This window comes from Stegostoma tigrinum, chromosome 9, assembly GCF_030684315.1.
Source record: "Stegostoma tigrinum isolate sSteTig4 chromosome 9, sSteTig4.hap1, whole genome shotgun sequence".
In the NCBI taxonomy this organism is placed as follows: domain Eukaryota; kingdom Metazoa; phylum Chordata; class Chondrichthyes; order Orectolobiformes; family Stegostomatidae; genus Stegostoma; species Stegostoma tigrinum.
The window spans coordinates 83,169,254-83,183,119 of record NC_081362.1 but is presented as its reverse complement, the minus strand read 5'-3'; the positions used below and the strand labels follow the sequence as shown (position 1 = coordinate 83,183,119).

Sequence of the window (13,866 nt, the reverse complement as noted above, 5' to 3'; positions counted from 1 at the left end):
GGCCTCAAGTTCACCTGGACCATCTCCAATACCTCTCTCCATTTCCTCAAACTCTTTGTCTCCATATCCGGTAACCATGTAAGCACCAACATCTATTTCAAACCCACCGACTCCCACAGCTACCCTGACTATAGCTCCTCTCACCCACCCTCCTGCAAGAATGCAATCCCTTACTCCCAATTCCTCTATATCCGCTCCCAAGGTGAAGCGTTCCACTCCCAGACATCCCAGATGTCCGCCCACATCAAGGACCACAACTTGTCCCTTCCATTGATACACAATGCCCTTAATCACATCTCTTGCATTTCCCTCACTTCTGCCCTCAAATCCACACCCCTCTCCCCAACAGAAATAAGGAGAGACTTCCCCTGGTCCTCACATACCATCCCACCAACCTCCACATCCAGTGTATCATTCTCCACCACTTCTGCCAACTACAGTCCGACCCCGGCCCCACCAAAGAGATTGTTCCCTCCCCAACCCTATCTGCCTTTTGTATGGACCACTCTCTCCGCGACTCTCTTGTCTGTTCCACACTCCCCACCAGCCCCACCATCCCCAGCACCTTTCCTTGTAACCATAGGAAGTGCATCACCTGCCCCTACACTTCTGTCCAAGGCCCAGGACAAACTTTCCAAATCCAACAGGGGTTCACTTCTACATCCTCCAACCTGGTCTACTGTATGCGTTGCTCCTGAAGTGGCCTCTTCTACATTGGTGAGACCAAACAAAGACTTGGGGACCAATGTGCAGAGCATCTGCACTCTGCATGCTATGATCAATGTCACCTTCTGATTGCCAACCACTTTAGCACCCCCCCCCCCCCTCCACCGACTCCCATGCTAACATGTCCATCCTGGGCCTCCTCCAGTGTCACAATGTCGCCACATGCAAACTGGAGGAACACCACCTCATATTCTACCTCAGGAACCAATAGCCCAACAGCCTCAACACAGAATTCACCTGTTTCAAAATCTCCCCACCTGCCCCTGTCTCATCCCATGTCCAACCCTCGTCCTCATCCCTGCCTTCTTGACCTGACACTACTTGTCCACCTCCTTCCCCACCTATTCGCCCCACCTTTTCCACTGACCAATCCTCACTACTCCTACGTGCATCCACCCACCTTCCCCCACCGCTAGACCCCCACCATTTATTTCCAAGCTTCCTTACCCCTCCCCTATCCTGATGAAGGGTGTAAACCTGAAATGTTGACTTTCCTGCTTCTCTGATGCTGCCTGAGCTGCTGTATTCCTCCAGCTCCACACTGTATTGACAGGTACTTCCTGTCTGACTTTTCACTTCAGTATTGAGGAAATGCCACATTGTGTTGTACTTTGCAGGAGACACTAAATCATGACAACTGTTGACCAATGTGGATGTAAAAGGCCCCACAATACAGTGAAGATTAATTAAAATCTTCTGGAGAGCTGGCCTCACTCTATTCCTCAACTAGTATTACTCAAACCCGATCAACTTGGCATTTAGTTCACAGCTGTTTGGATGGTGTGCTGTGTGTGAACCAGGCCTGAAACAGGAAAAAGCACATCTAAAAATGTTACTCAGTGGCTTTAAAGCATACTGGGACATGCAGAGGGCATGAAAGAGGCTATAAATCCCTAGTAATGTGTCATCACATATTACCCTTTGTCAGTGTATGAATTTAATGGTTCTTAATGATGCAGTTTATAAATCCAATTCAAAAACCGAGCTAGTATCCACTTACATCATTGAGTATCGGTCATTTGGTCCACCAGGAATTTTTGCTGGCTCTTTGAAAGTGTTAACCAAATAGTATTAGATCCTCTCCCATATCCCTTCAGTGAAAGGGTGTGCAAAGGTTCAAATACCTGTATATGATCTTTTTTTAAATGAACTAATCATTCTTCTCCCCCATCCACAGAAGGTTGAAACTCAACTATAAGGTAACATAATTTGTTTTAATAGTTATTTTTTAGAGCACTGTCAGCCCCCTCACATTGTGGCATTAACTGATAAAAGCTATAATTCCAATTCTCATCTGCATGTTGAGCATGTCTCTACTTAACTAAATCTAAATGTTTTGCTGCACATCCACATAGAAAGTAAAGCACAATACACAGACAGGATGCTTCAGGTTAGGGTAAAGGTACAAATCATTGAATACACAGCCATTACAGTTAACAAGGCATTCATGCCTCAGTAGTGGGTATGATTTTGCTTCATCTTTTGATACAAGTATCCAATTATTACATTAAAGAAGGGCAACTTCTAAGATCAGCCTGACTGAAAAAATCTATTTAAATCAAATCTAAATTAAATGTATTTTGTACAATGAACAATTATATGCTAACTTTGTAATAGATTATAATCGGATATGAAACTCTTAAAAAGGTCCAGCTCCTAGTAAAAGCTTAGTCTCTCTTAGGCAGCAGTGGATATTCTGTCATCAACAGACCTTTCTCGTACAAGGCAGCCGCTAAGGAAATCTGTGGAAAGAAGGAAAGCACAAAGGCTGCACAGTTAGGAAGATTTTCTAGCCTTTTTGTTTATAAAAAAAGACCATTTATTGAAAGTTTCCTTGATGGCTCAGTGAGGTTATCCAATAAACGACACTCACATTACACACTGACGCTCTTTATCTGAAGCCTCGGGCAGTGCCAAGTTATCTGCCTTATGACAATAAGATTACTGCAATAGCATGGGTTCCCACTGCAGAGTGCTATTTGGGCTGGAAGGATTGGTGGTTATTGGCAGAGGATGGCACCATTCCCCTGAGGTTTGAATACAAACCAAGTATTCAAACCCACAGTGCGTGGTGTCAACTCTCAAGGTCTACACGCGATTAATGGCCACAAGGGCAAGATGTTTGAAGGTATTCAGCATCTGTACAAATTTTGCCTCTACTCCCACTGCCCTACAAAGTCAGCAATTTTGGGAAGGAGAGAGTGAAAAAAATACACTAAGAAAATTAATTATGTCACAACTTCACTGAAAACTTTGCACCGTGCAATGGTTTGTTCACACAATATAAATATCAACTTGAGTTAGCTAAATTTGTTATGTGATCAGTGTTGTCTGGGTGAATGAAAACAAAGTGCACTCCTATTAAATAAGGCTTTCTGTGTAAAAACACAATTTTTGCAAAAAATATTTACACCACTATACGGAAACCACAAAATGAAACTGCTTTAAAACTGTATTACTGTATAAGTGGGACATGGGGCTTTGATAATGAAGAATAAATCACGTTGAATGCTCAGTCAATACATTTAAAATGGGATACAAACACACAAATAAGACAGTTGCTGCAGCTGCTTGTTCTCAAACAAGTATCTAATTAAACATGAACATTCACCATCAGGCAAACTCAAACAGTGCTCTGTTTAAGGATGGATCAACACAAAAGAACTGTATAAATCTAGCTGGCCTACCTCTCTCATTTACTTTGGACAGAAGAAGGCATCAAAATTCCATGTGTGTAAGACAGATCTGAATGGATCCCATCATTCCATTGCAACATGATGGTTTATCTGAGCCAAGATAAACTCGGTAAATTCCCCTAACAAGCGTGCACACAGGCGCACACGCACACATTCCAATATCATGTTCGCCTAAGAACCAACTTCCTAGATATCTTTTATGCGGCCTCTGCTTTAACCTTAAAGCATCAAAACCAACCAAGAAACTACATGCTGGATGAGTTACTGAGCTGTATAATACATTCATCTGTATCAAATCTTTGTAAGAAATGAGTGTGAATCAAATTGCATTATCTTCATGATAAAGTTAGTAAGAATAAGTAATTTTGTTAAAGATCCCTAAACACATGCTGTTGATATTGGGGCACATATTGAAATTGGGGCACTCACTCCCAAGGTTTAGAAATGAGATATCACTTACAGGGAATGAAGTATTTTTGTTTGTGACAATCATGGTAGATTCAATAAGTTGTTAGGTTGATTAGGAACAATTTTAACTACTTTCTTATGGCTTAGTGCATAGATGTTTGATATACTACTGAGGCAAAGAGCTTCAGAATTTCTGGTGGCTTAAAGCCATCAGATATGGAACTGACCTCCAACAAGCATGACACCTTCCTATGTGCCAGATAGGAATGCAACCAGCGGAGAGTTTTCTAGGGCTCCTGGATACAAAACATAGTCGAATGCGGCCGTGATGTCAAGGGCTGTCACTCTCATCTCACCCCTGGAAAACAACTCCTTTGTCCATGTTGGACTTTAATGAGCTCTGAAGCTGAGTGGCTCTGGTAGAAGCCAAACTGGGTGTCACTGAGCAGATTACTGCTGAGCTTTATAGAACTGTTGATGACAGCTTTCACCACTTTACCGATGATCAACAGTGGACCAATGGTGCAGTAATTGGCTGGATTGAATTTGTCCTCCTTTTTGTGTTCAGGACACATCTGCCCAACTTTTCCCACATTGTTGGGTAGTGTTGTTGTAAATGTACTGGAACAGCTTGGCCGGGGGAGCGGCAAATGCTGGAGCACAAGTCTTCAGTACTACTGGCAGAATGCTGTCAGGATCTGTAGATTGTGCATTATCCAATGCCTCCAGCATGTGGGGGACTTTGCACTTTGTTTTCATTCATTTCATTACTTGTGGAGCCACCTCCTCTAGTTGAGTTTTTTAATTGTCCACCACCATTCACGAATAGAAGGGGCAAGACTGCAGAGCTTAGATCAAATGCCAAATTGCCCATAGTGTTGGATAAGCACATGAACGTACATGGAATAGTGTAGGTTGGGTAGGCTTGAGATCGGTATGACAGGTCGGCACAACATCGAGGGCCGAAGGGCCTGTATTGTGCTGTAATGTTCTATGTTCAGAGATGTATAGGTTAGGTGCATTGGCAATGGCAGATCCAGGGATATAGAGTAAGGGGGTGGGTCTGGTTGGGATGCTCTTTGGAGAGTTGATGTGGACTTATTGGGCTGAATGGCCTGTTTCCACATTGTTGGGATTCTAAGGAAAAAGCCATTGGCTTTGGGAATCACCTAGCTCTGTCTATCACTGGTTGCTATGCAGTTTGGCATGTAAGTAATCCTGTTTGGTAGCTTCACCATTTGACACCTCATTTTTAGTTATACCTGATGTTGGTCCTGGCATGCCCGCCTGCACTCTTCTATGGTAATGTTTGAGTGGTGGGAATACACCAGTCCATGAGAGTGCATGTTGTGCTGCTGTTAATAGCCCACAGTACTTCATGGGTACCCAGTCTTGAGTTGTTCAAAGTCTGGCCATCTAGTGTGCCACACAACACAATGGAGGATACTCTCCATGTGAAAGCAGGACCTCGTCTCCACAAGGACTGTGCAATGGTCGGTCTTACCAATACTGTCATGGACAGATGTATCTGTGTCTGGCTAATTGTTAAGGATGAAGTCAAGCATGTTTTTCCCTCTTATTGGTCCCCTCACCATCTGTTGCAGACCCAGCATAGCAATTATGTCCCTTAGTACCCAATCAGCTTCTAGTTCCAATTTAAGTCTTCTAATGGAAATAGTTCTCCTGTTTAGTTTATCTAAATCTTTTAAAATATTGAATGCCTCTTAAAACAGCGCTTAACACACTCTAGACTTTTCATACACCTGGAACCATTTTAAAAATGGTGTGGGAGGCAATGGCCTAGCGGTATTATTGCCGGATTGTTAATCCGGAGACCAAGTAATGTTCTGGGCACCCAGGTTCAAATCCCATTACAGGAGATGGTGGAATTGGAATTCAATAAAAAAAAATCTGATTTAAGAGTCTAATGATGAACATGAAACCAAAGCTGATCGTCAGTAAAACCCATCTGGCTCACAACTGCCATCCTTACCTGGTCTGGACTACATGTGACTCCAAACCAACAGACTCTTAACTGCCCTCTCGGCAATTAGGGATGGACACTAAATGCTGGCCTAGCCATGAATGAATTAAAAAAGGGCTAATCCCCTAGCCATGAATGAATTAAAAAAGAGCTAATCCTCCCTGCGCTCAAGGCTCAGACAGTCCCCTCTTTGGCGGTCAGGTGGGGAAAGAGAGATTGACATACAGTGGCAATGGCCTACCTTAATACAAATGTTTATTAACTGTTATGCACTTTTCAACATTCAATTATCTATATTCAGACTAATTGGTAGAAATCCAACTATAAGCTTCATTCCAGATAACAAAGTGTGGAGCTGGATGAACACAACAGGCCAAGCAGCATCTCAGGAGCAGGAAAGCTGATGTTTCAGGCCTAGACACTTCATCAGAGAGGGGGATAGGGAGAGGGAACTGGAATAAATAGGGACAGAAGGGGATGCGGACTGAAGATGGAGAGAAAAGAAGATAGGTAGAGAGGAGAGTATAGGTGGGGAGGTAGGGAGGGGATAGGTCAGTCCAGGGAAGATGGACAGGTCAAGGAGGCAGGATGAGGTTAGTAGGTAGGAAATGGAGGTGCAGCTTGAGGTGGGAGGAAGGGATGGGTGAGAGGAAGAACAGCAGCCCAGCCTGTCTCTGCTTCCCTAACCTGTTCTTCCTCTCACCCATTCCTTCCTCCCACCTCAAGCCGCACCTCCATTTCCTACCTACCACCTCCTTGACCTGTCCCCTCCCTACCTCCTCACCTATACGCTCCTCTCTACCTATCTTCTTTTCTCTCCATCTTCGGTCTGCCTCCCCCTCTCTCCCTATTTATTCCAGTTCCCTCTCCCCACCCCCTCTCTGATGAAGGGTCTAGGCCCGAAACGTCAGCTTTTGTGCTCCTGAGATGCTGTTTGATCTGCTGTGTTCATCCAGCTCCACACTTTGTTATCTTGGATTCTCTAGCATCTGCAGTTCCCATTATCACTGATATAAGCTTCATCCCAGCTATTTTCTTTCTCAACTCTTCCATAATCTTGTTGAAATAGGGACAACGCCTCTCGTATCATGAAGTGCCCTGTCTTTGATTAGGGAAACAAGAGACTGGTGTCTGGGCAAGCTTTCCCACTTCAGATCCTATACTTATTAAATTGATTACATTCTTGAGCAGCATTCAGCAGCTAGCGACAGGATCTGGATGGTTCTATCTATCCTATCACCGTGTCAAATTTGATCAGCTAGCTAAAAAAAGATCTGTTATATCCATGCTAGCTCTGTAAATGGAACTATATATTCTCATACAGAAACAGAATATTTTGGATACTGGAAATCTGAAATAGAAACAAAGTGCTGCAGATAGTCAGCAGATTAGGCATCATAAATCGTTGGAGAAGCAGGTCAATAATCTTCAATGATCCAGCATTTTCTATTTGTATTTACTCTCATCTTTTTCAGGAGGTGATCATCCTTTCCAAATATTCTGGTTTAAAAAAGGTTACATTGCACTTGCAAATTTAAAAATCTAAATGAAGCAGAGCAGTGAAAGCTCAAGGTGTACAAAAACACAAATCACAAAGTTGAAACAGTTTAGTAAGGCTGTAACAAAAGGAAACCAAACAGTACGAAGTGAGATAACAAGGTGTAGAGCTGGAGGAGCACAGCATGCTAGGCAGCATCAGAGGAGCAGGAAAGCTGATGTTTCAGGTGTGGGCCCTTCTTCAGAAATGAGGGAGGGGAAGGGGACTATGAAATAAATAGAGAGAGAAGGAGGCGATGATGGAAGGTGGGTACAGGAGTAGATAGGTGGAGAAAAGATGGACAGGTGGGGGGGGGGGGGGGTGAGATGAAGCCAGTAGAGATGAGTGTAGGTAGGGAGTTGGGATGTGCGTTGGTCAGTAGGGAGGGAGGAGTGGATAGGTGGGGGAAAAGACAGACAGGTCAAAGAGGCGGGGACGAGATAGGCTGGTCTTGGGATGAGGTCAGGATGGGGAATTTTGAAGCTTGTGATTGTCCACATTGAGACCATTGGGCTACAGGATTCCAAGCAGAATATGAGATGCTGTTCTTCCAACCTTTGGATGGCATTGCTGTGGCGGCCCAAGATGGACGTGGTGTGCAAGGAGTGGGAGAGGGAGTTGAAGTGATACGCGACTGGGAGATGTTGTCATTTGTCACAAACTGAGGGCAGGTGCTCCACAAAGCAGTTTCCAAGCCTCTGCTTGGTTTCCCAAAGCGAGGCCATTTATTTCTAGAGCGGCAGACCCAAAAGTAGAAATAAAAACCAAAAGAACTGCGGACGCTGTAAATCAGGAATGAAAACAAAGTTGCTGGAAAAGTTCAGCAGGCCTGGCAGCATCTGTGAAGGAGAAAACAGTCCGGTGACTCTTCCTCAGGTCCCGAAACGTTAACTGTTTTCTCCTTCACAGATGCTGTCAGACCTGCTGAGCTTTTCCAGTAACTTTGTTTTTGTTCCAAAAGTTGAAATGTTTATTAGACTTATTCTGAATCTTGGTTAAGCAACATGTGCAGCACTGTTTGTAGTTCTGGCTGCCATATAATTTAAAAAGATCATAGAGCCACTGACAGATTTTGGAAAAGGGTTACTGGGGTAACACCAAAACTGAAAAGTTGTACACATCAGGAAAGAATGTAGAGTGGTTCGCTTTTCTCTTGAAGAAAGACTTAGAGATGGTACGGTTGACGACATTAAAATGATAAAACATCCTGATAATAGTGGAGAGAAAAAAAAAAAGAGGTGAGAGAAATAAAAAAGGACAGAGACCAAGTATGTGTGTATATGTGACAGACAAAATGAGAGAGAGAGACAAAGAAAGAGAAAGAATTTTTTGTGGAATCAATAAAATTTGAGGCATCAGTAGAAGATTAAAACCTAAATAGGGCATTCAGAAAAAAAATGTACTTTGAGAGAGTGATGAAAATGCAGGACTTGCATCAAAGGGGAAGTTAAACGAGCAAATGAAAGAGAAGAGGGTTACACTGAGGAAGGCTGAGAGGATGCTCAAGTAAACTATAAACATTGGCCTGGCTGTTTGAGCTATTTCTGTCTTACATATTCTGTGTAATTCTACATAAATCCCGACTCAAATCCTTATTCCAAAGCAGGTGGAGTCATCTCAGTTCAAATCAGAGACCTTAGCACAGATCGTACAAGCAAATAATTTCTAGATTTGAACTCTACCATACTTGAGAAATGTCATACCTTGTCATCCAGACTACCAGCTGGAAGACTATCAACCTTTATATATTGCGGGTACGAGCAAAGCAACAGCTCCACCCCATCAGCAAGCTGCAAGAGAAATATGAACAATTTATGTTTGCAGAAACTTATTTATCACTTAATTCTGTAAGCACGACCCATGGTCAACATACTGTCTAAAGGAAATAAACACAGTCTAGTATGTGGCTCCAGCAAACATTTCTCTGGCCATTTTTTATGGATATGGAAATTTTGTAAGAAAATTTCCATGACAAAGAATTTTTTAAAAAGGTATCACAGCAAATTAATTTACAATTAACCTGAACAATTCATCTTACCTCTGGATCAATTTCTATGCATTTTTCATCCTCCTTGTGGTAGTCTCTGGAATTTTCTATCGTGTAGTACAGCAATATGCTGCCATTCTCACCACATAATCTACGAAGGTCAAACAAAGTGGATAATTACATTAATTAGCATTCACGTCACATCAAAGGATGTAGAGTCTGAGCTAAATAACAGATTTTGTTTTAATTTTGCCAGCTAGGTAGAGCATTAGGCACTAATGAGCTCCAAAGCATGCTGACTTTGTCTCTATATGCTATCACAATCCCTACTGCTGACAGATATTTCTGGTGCATCATGAAGCGAAACCTATCTCGAGTAATAGCTAAATGCACTGAAACACAAAATGTCCCCAGGATCAGATGGCCTGCAGGGCCTTAATAAAAAAAAGTTGCAGGAATTGTACAGGGGTTTTTTCCCCAAAATTTCTTAATTTCCATAAGAAAGAGACAGAGAGAGGGAAGGAAGGTATGGGAGGGGGATTGGGAGAGAGAGGGCGACGGCGGGGGCGGGGGGGGGGGGGGGGCAGGAGAGAGAGAGAGGAGAGAGAGAGGGAGGGAGAGACGGTGCACGCATGCAGGAGAGTAGACAGAGATAGAAAAGTCTTAGTAGGAAAATTCTGAAAGGTAACACAACAATTTAGCAATTCATTTTGCTCATCTATTTCATTACTGCTTATTTGAAAATTAGAATTTTTACTGGGGTTTATTATACAAAACTATAAGTGGAGAAACCTTTGAGCTTAAGGAGAGTAATACTTTTGAATTACTGCATTAATTTCAAGCCAAGAAAGTATTTTCCTTTGCCTACTTTAGGGAAATTATCCTACAGAATAGTACTTGAAATATTTATGACTGTTAGTTCCAGACATCAACATGTTCTCCCAATCTATGCTCTCCAAGAAGGAAAATGAATAGAAACAGATAGTGCCAAGTAAACACTATAGGCTTATCAGCATCATATAGTGAAGGAAAGGTTAACACTTTGGATGCAGTGTTTAATTACGACTGGACAGAGGAATCATTTGGGCTAGTGTTTTTGATGCTGCTTGATCGCTGACAGATACAGCAGTGTAATAGAACAGGTTATATTTTAAACTTTCCTTTCTGATCCAGCTTGACATGTGTTAGAGAATGAGCCTCTAAAGCTATCAAGGACTAGCAATTATCTCAGTACTACTATAATGGACTTGTAAATCCCTGAAACTCTGGCTTCTTATTAATCACTTCCCTTCCCACCCAACCTCTGAACTTTCTTTGATAATGGGAACTGCAGATGCTGGAGAATCCAAGATAACAAAGTGTGGAGCTGGATGAACACAGCAGGCCAAGCAGCATCTCAGGAGCACAAAAGCTGACTTCATCAGAGAGGGAAGGGCCTAGGCCCGAAACGTCAGCTTTTGTGCTCCTGAGATGCTGCTTGGCCTGCTGTGTTCATCCAGATCCACACTTTGTTATCTCTGAACTTTCTTTGACAGGCCACCAGTTATGCCTGTGTTCTTGTGGGGTACGTGGAACATTCCTTGTTCAAGTCCTGTTCTGGTCCGTAACCACAACTCTTTCTCTGATATATCAATGACATAACTGGTGCTGCTTCTCTCTTGACCGGAATTGGAAAAGTTCATGGATTTTGCTTCAAATTTCCACCCTGCCCTCACTTTCACCTGGTCTATCTCTGACTCTGACCTTCCCTTCCTGGACATCTAGAACATAGAACATAGAACATAGAACAGTACAGCACAGAACAGGCCCTTCAGCCCACAATGTTGTGCCGACCATTGATCCTCATGTATGCACCCTCAAATTTCTGTGACCATATACATGTCCAGCAGTCTCTTAAATGACCCCAATGACCTTGCTTCCACAACTGCTGCTGGCAACGCATTCCATGCTCTCACAACTCTCTGCGTAAAGAACCTGCCTCTGACATCCCCTCTATACTTTCCACCAACCAGCTTAAAACTATGACCCCTCGTGCTAGCCATTTCTGCCCTGGGAAATAGTCTCTGGCTATCAACTCTATCTGTGTTGCTATTTCTAGGGCCACCAGAACCAGACTGGCCACCAATATCCACTATAAACCCACTGACTCCCACATTTACCTGGACCATAGATCTTCACACCCTGCTTCCTGGAAAGACTCCGTCCCACTCTCCCAGTTCCTCTGTCTCCGTTGCATATGATCAAATGAGGCCAGCTATGACAAGGGAGCCTCCAAAATGTCCACCTTCTTCCTCAACCAAGGATTCCCTAGGACCATTGTGGACAGGGCCCTCAACCAGGTCCAACCTATCTCCCGCACTTCCACCCTCAACCCCTCTCTTCCCACCCACAACATCGACAGGATTCCCCTGTCCTTACCTACCAGCATCCACATCATCAGACGCGACTTCCGCCACCTCCAGCGAGATGCCACTACCAGTTGCACATTTCTCTTCCCTCCCTTGCCTACCTTCTGTAGGGACCATTTCCTCTGGAGTACCCTGGTCAACTCTTCCTTCACCCCCAACACCTCCCCACAGCCCCAGAGCACCTTCCACTGCAACCGAAGGTGCAACACGTGCCCTTTTACCTCTCCCTCCCCACTGTCCAAGGGCTCAAAGAAGTAACACTTTCACCTACACTTCCCAGAATCTAGTCTACTGCATTCGCTGCTCACAATGTGGTCTCTTCTACATTGGAGAAATGAAGAAGCGTAAACTGGGTGACTACTTTGCAGAATATCAACGTTCTGCTTGCAAGCAAGACCCTGAACTACCTGCTGACTGTCACTTTAACACACCACCCTGTTCCCTGGCTAATATCTCTGTCTCTGGCTTGCTGCAGTATTTCAGAAAAGCTCAGCACAAGCTGGAAGGGTCTTGGCCCGAAACGTCAGCTTTTGTGCTCCTGAGATGCTGCTGGGCCTGCTGTGTTCATCCAGCTCCACACTTTGTTATCTTGGATTCTCCAGCATCTGCAGTTCCCATTATCTCTGGAAGAACAACACCTCATTTTCCACTTAAAGACCCTACAGCCCTCTAGACTCAATCTTGAGTTCAATAATTTTAGGGTCTAAACTCTACTATGTCCTAGTCCCCTACCCCACACACCAGGCTTTGTTATCGCATAGCCTACCTTTACACACTACCTATTGTTAGTCACTAACAGTCCCCATTAACAACTATTCACCCTCCCAGTCAGATCGTTAGCAACTTCTTTATCCAACTGCTCTTCTCTATTTTCAGGGTCTGTCCTTTATCCTATCATTTACTCCCTGCCCCATTTTCTGCATATAAACCAATGTTCTCCTCGCTACCATCAGTTCTTAGGAAGGATCACTGGACCCACAACATTAACTCTTTTTTTCTTCACAGATGCTGCCAGACCTGTTGAGCTTTTCTAGCAACTTCTGTTTTTGTTCCTGATTTACAGCAGCTGCAGCTCTTTTGGTTTCAATAGCGTTGGACAGGAGTTCACCATTGCCAAGATGCCTGAGAGAACTTCCCTGCTCTCCTTCAAGAACCGTCATGGAAATGTTCAGTATTCTGAGCAGCACAGCTGTCAGCAAATAATGTTTTATATTGTTAACACAGACGATCATGACTCCGCAAAGATGAGTCTATCATACTTCTATTTTATTCAAAAATATTTGATCAAACCAAATTGGAAGAGATGTATTCAAGGTTAGTACTTCCTGTCAAAAAGTTTTGACCATTATAGTGAGGACGTGCAACCCAGAGTCAAAGTTTCTCTTTTTTTAGTAGGACATACAGCATTATTATTTAGTACTTGCAAATGAACCGAAAGCATGTTATGTTAAATTTATAAAAAACACATTTGATGAGATTTCACACTGATATTATTCTGAAATATCTTGAATAGGGAATGTAGAAATAAGGGACCTGGCAACATTACTGCGAAGCATTCGTATCCGGGTACTTCCTCGGATTTGAAGAACAACATTGCGTGGCCCACCATCTCTCCATCGGGCTGGTGCACTGTATACAGTGCAGGCTAGTTCCTCTAGAAGTGAAAAACACAATGGATATTTAGTACTAGGCAGGTGCAGTTTTGACTGTATACAAAATATTACATGCCATTACAGAGATAACAAGGTGCAGAGCAGGATGAACACAGCAGGCCAAGCAGCATCAGAGGAGCAGGAAGGCTGACGTTTCGGGCCTAGACCCTTCTTCAGAAATGAAAAAGTCAAAATACAAGTTGAAATTGAAACACAATTCGAACTTTCATCTAAAATCAATCACCTGAAGGAAGTTCCTTCTGTTGGCCTCATGTCAGTTAAGGCAGTTCCATCAGGAGCTGAGGCAAGAGGAAAGATTAGGGAGAAAGAAAGAAACCATATTTACACGATGTGTTTGTCGTTGATAAAGACAGGTTATTAACTGAGTGTTTTAACTTAGCCCATAAGAGATAAGAGCAGAATTAGGTCATTTGGCTTACTGCATTTGCTCCAACTTTCGATCATGAC

The 13,866-nt window shown here is 43.2% G+C and overlaps 1 protein-coding gene across 1 annotated transcript in view; it reads right to left on the bottom strand.

The window, feature by feature from the left end:
• Nucleotides 1-1,225: 1,225 nt before the first annotated feature.
• riox1 (ribosomal oxygenase 1) overlaps nucleotides 1,226-13,866 on the bottom strand; it is a 61,570-nt gene continuing 48,929 nt past the window's right edge. Inside the window, exons 12-15 of the mRNA XM_059648695.1 lie at nucleotides 13,280-13,400; nucleotides 9,390-9,489; nucleotides 9,055-9,141; nucleotides 1,226-2,468 (exon numbers count right to left, since the gene is read on the bottom strand). Of these exons, the coding sequence (XP_059504678.1) occupies nucleotides 2,394-2,468; nucleotides 9,055-9,141; nucleotides 9,390-9,489; nucleotides 13,280-13,400 (383 nt within the window). The 3' untranslated portion in view covers nucleotides 1,226-2,393. The remainder of the gene's footprint in view (nucleotides 2,469-9,054; nucleotides 9,142-9,389; nucleotides 9,490-13,279; nucleotides 13,401-13,866) is intronic.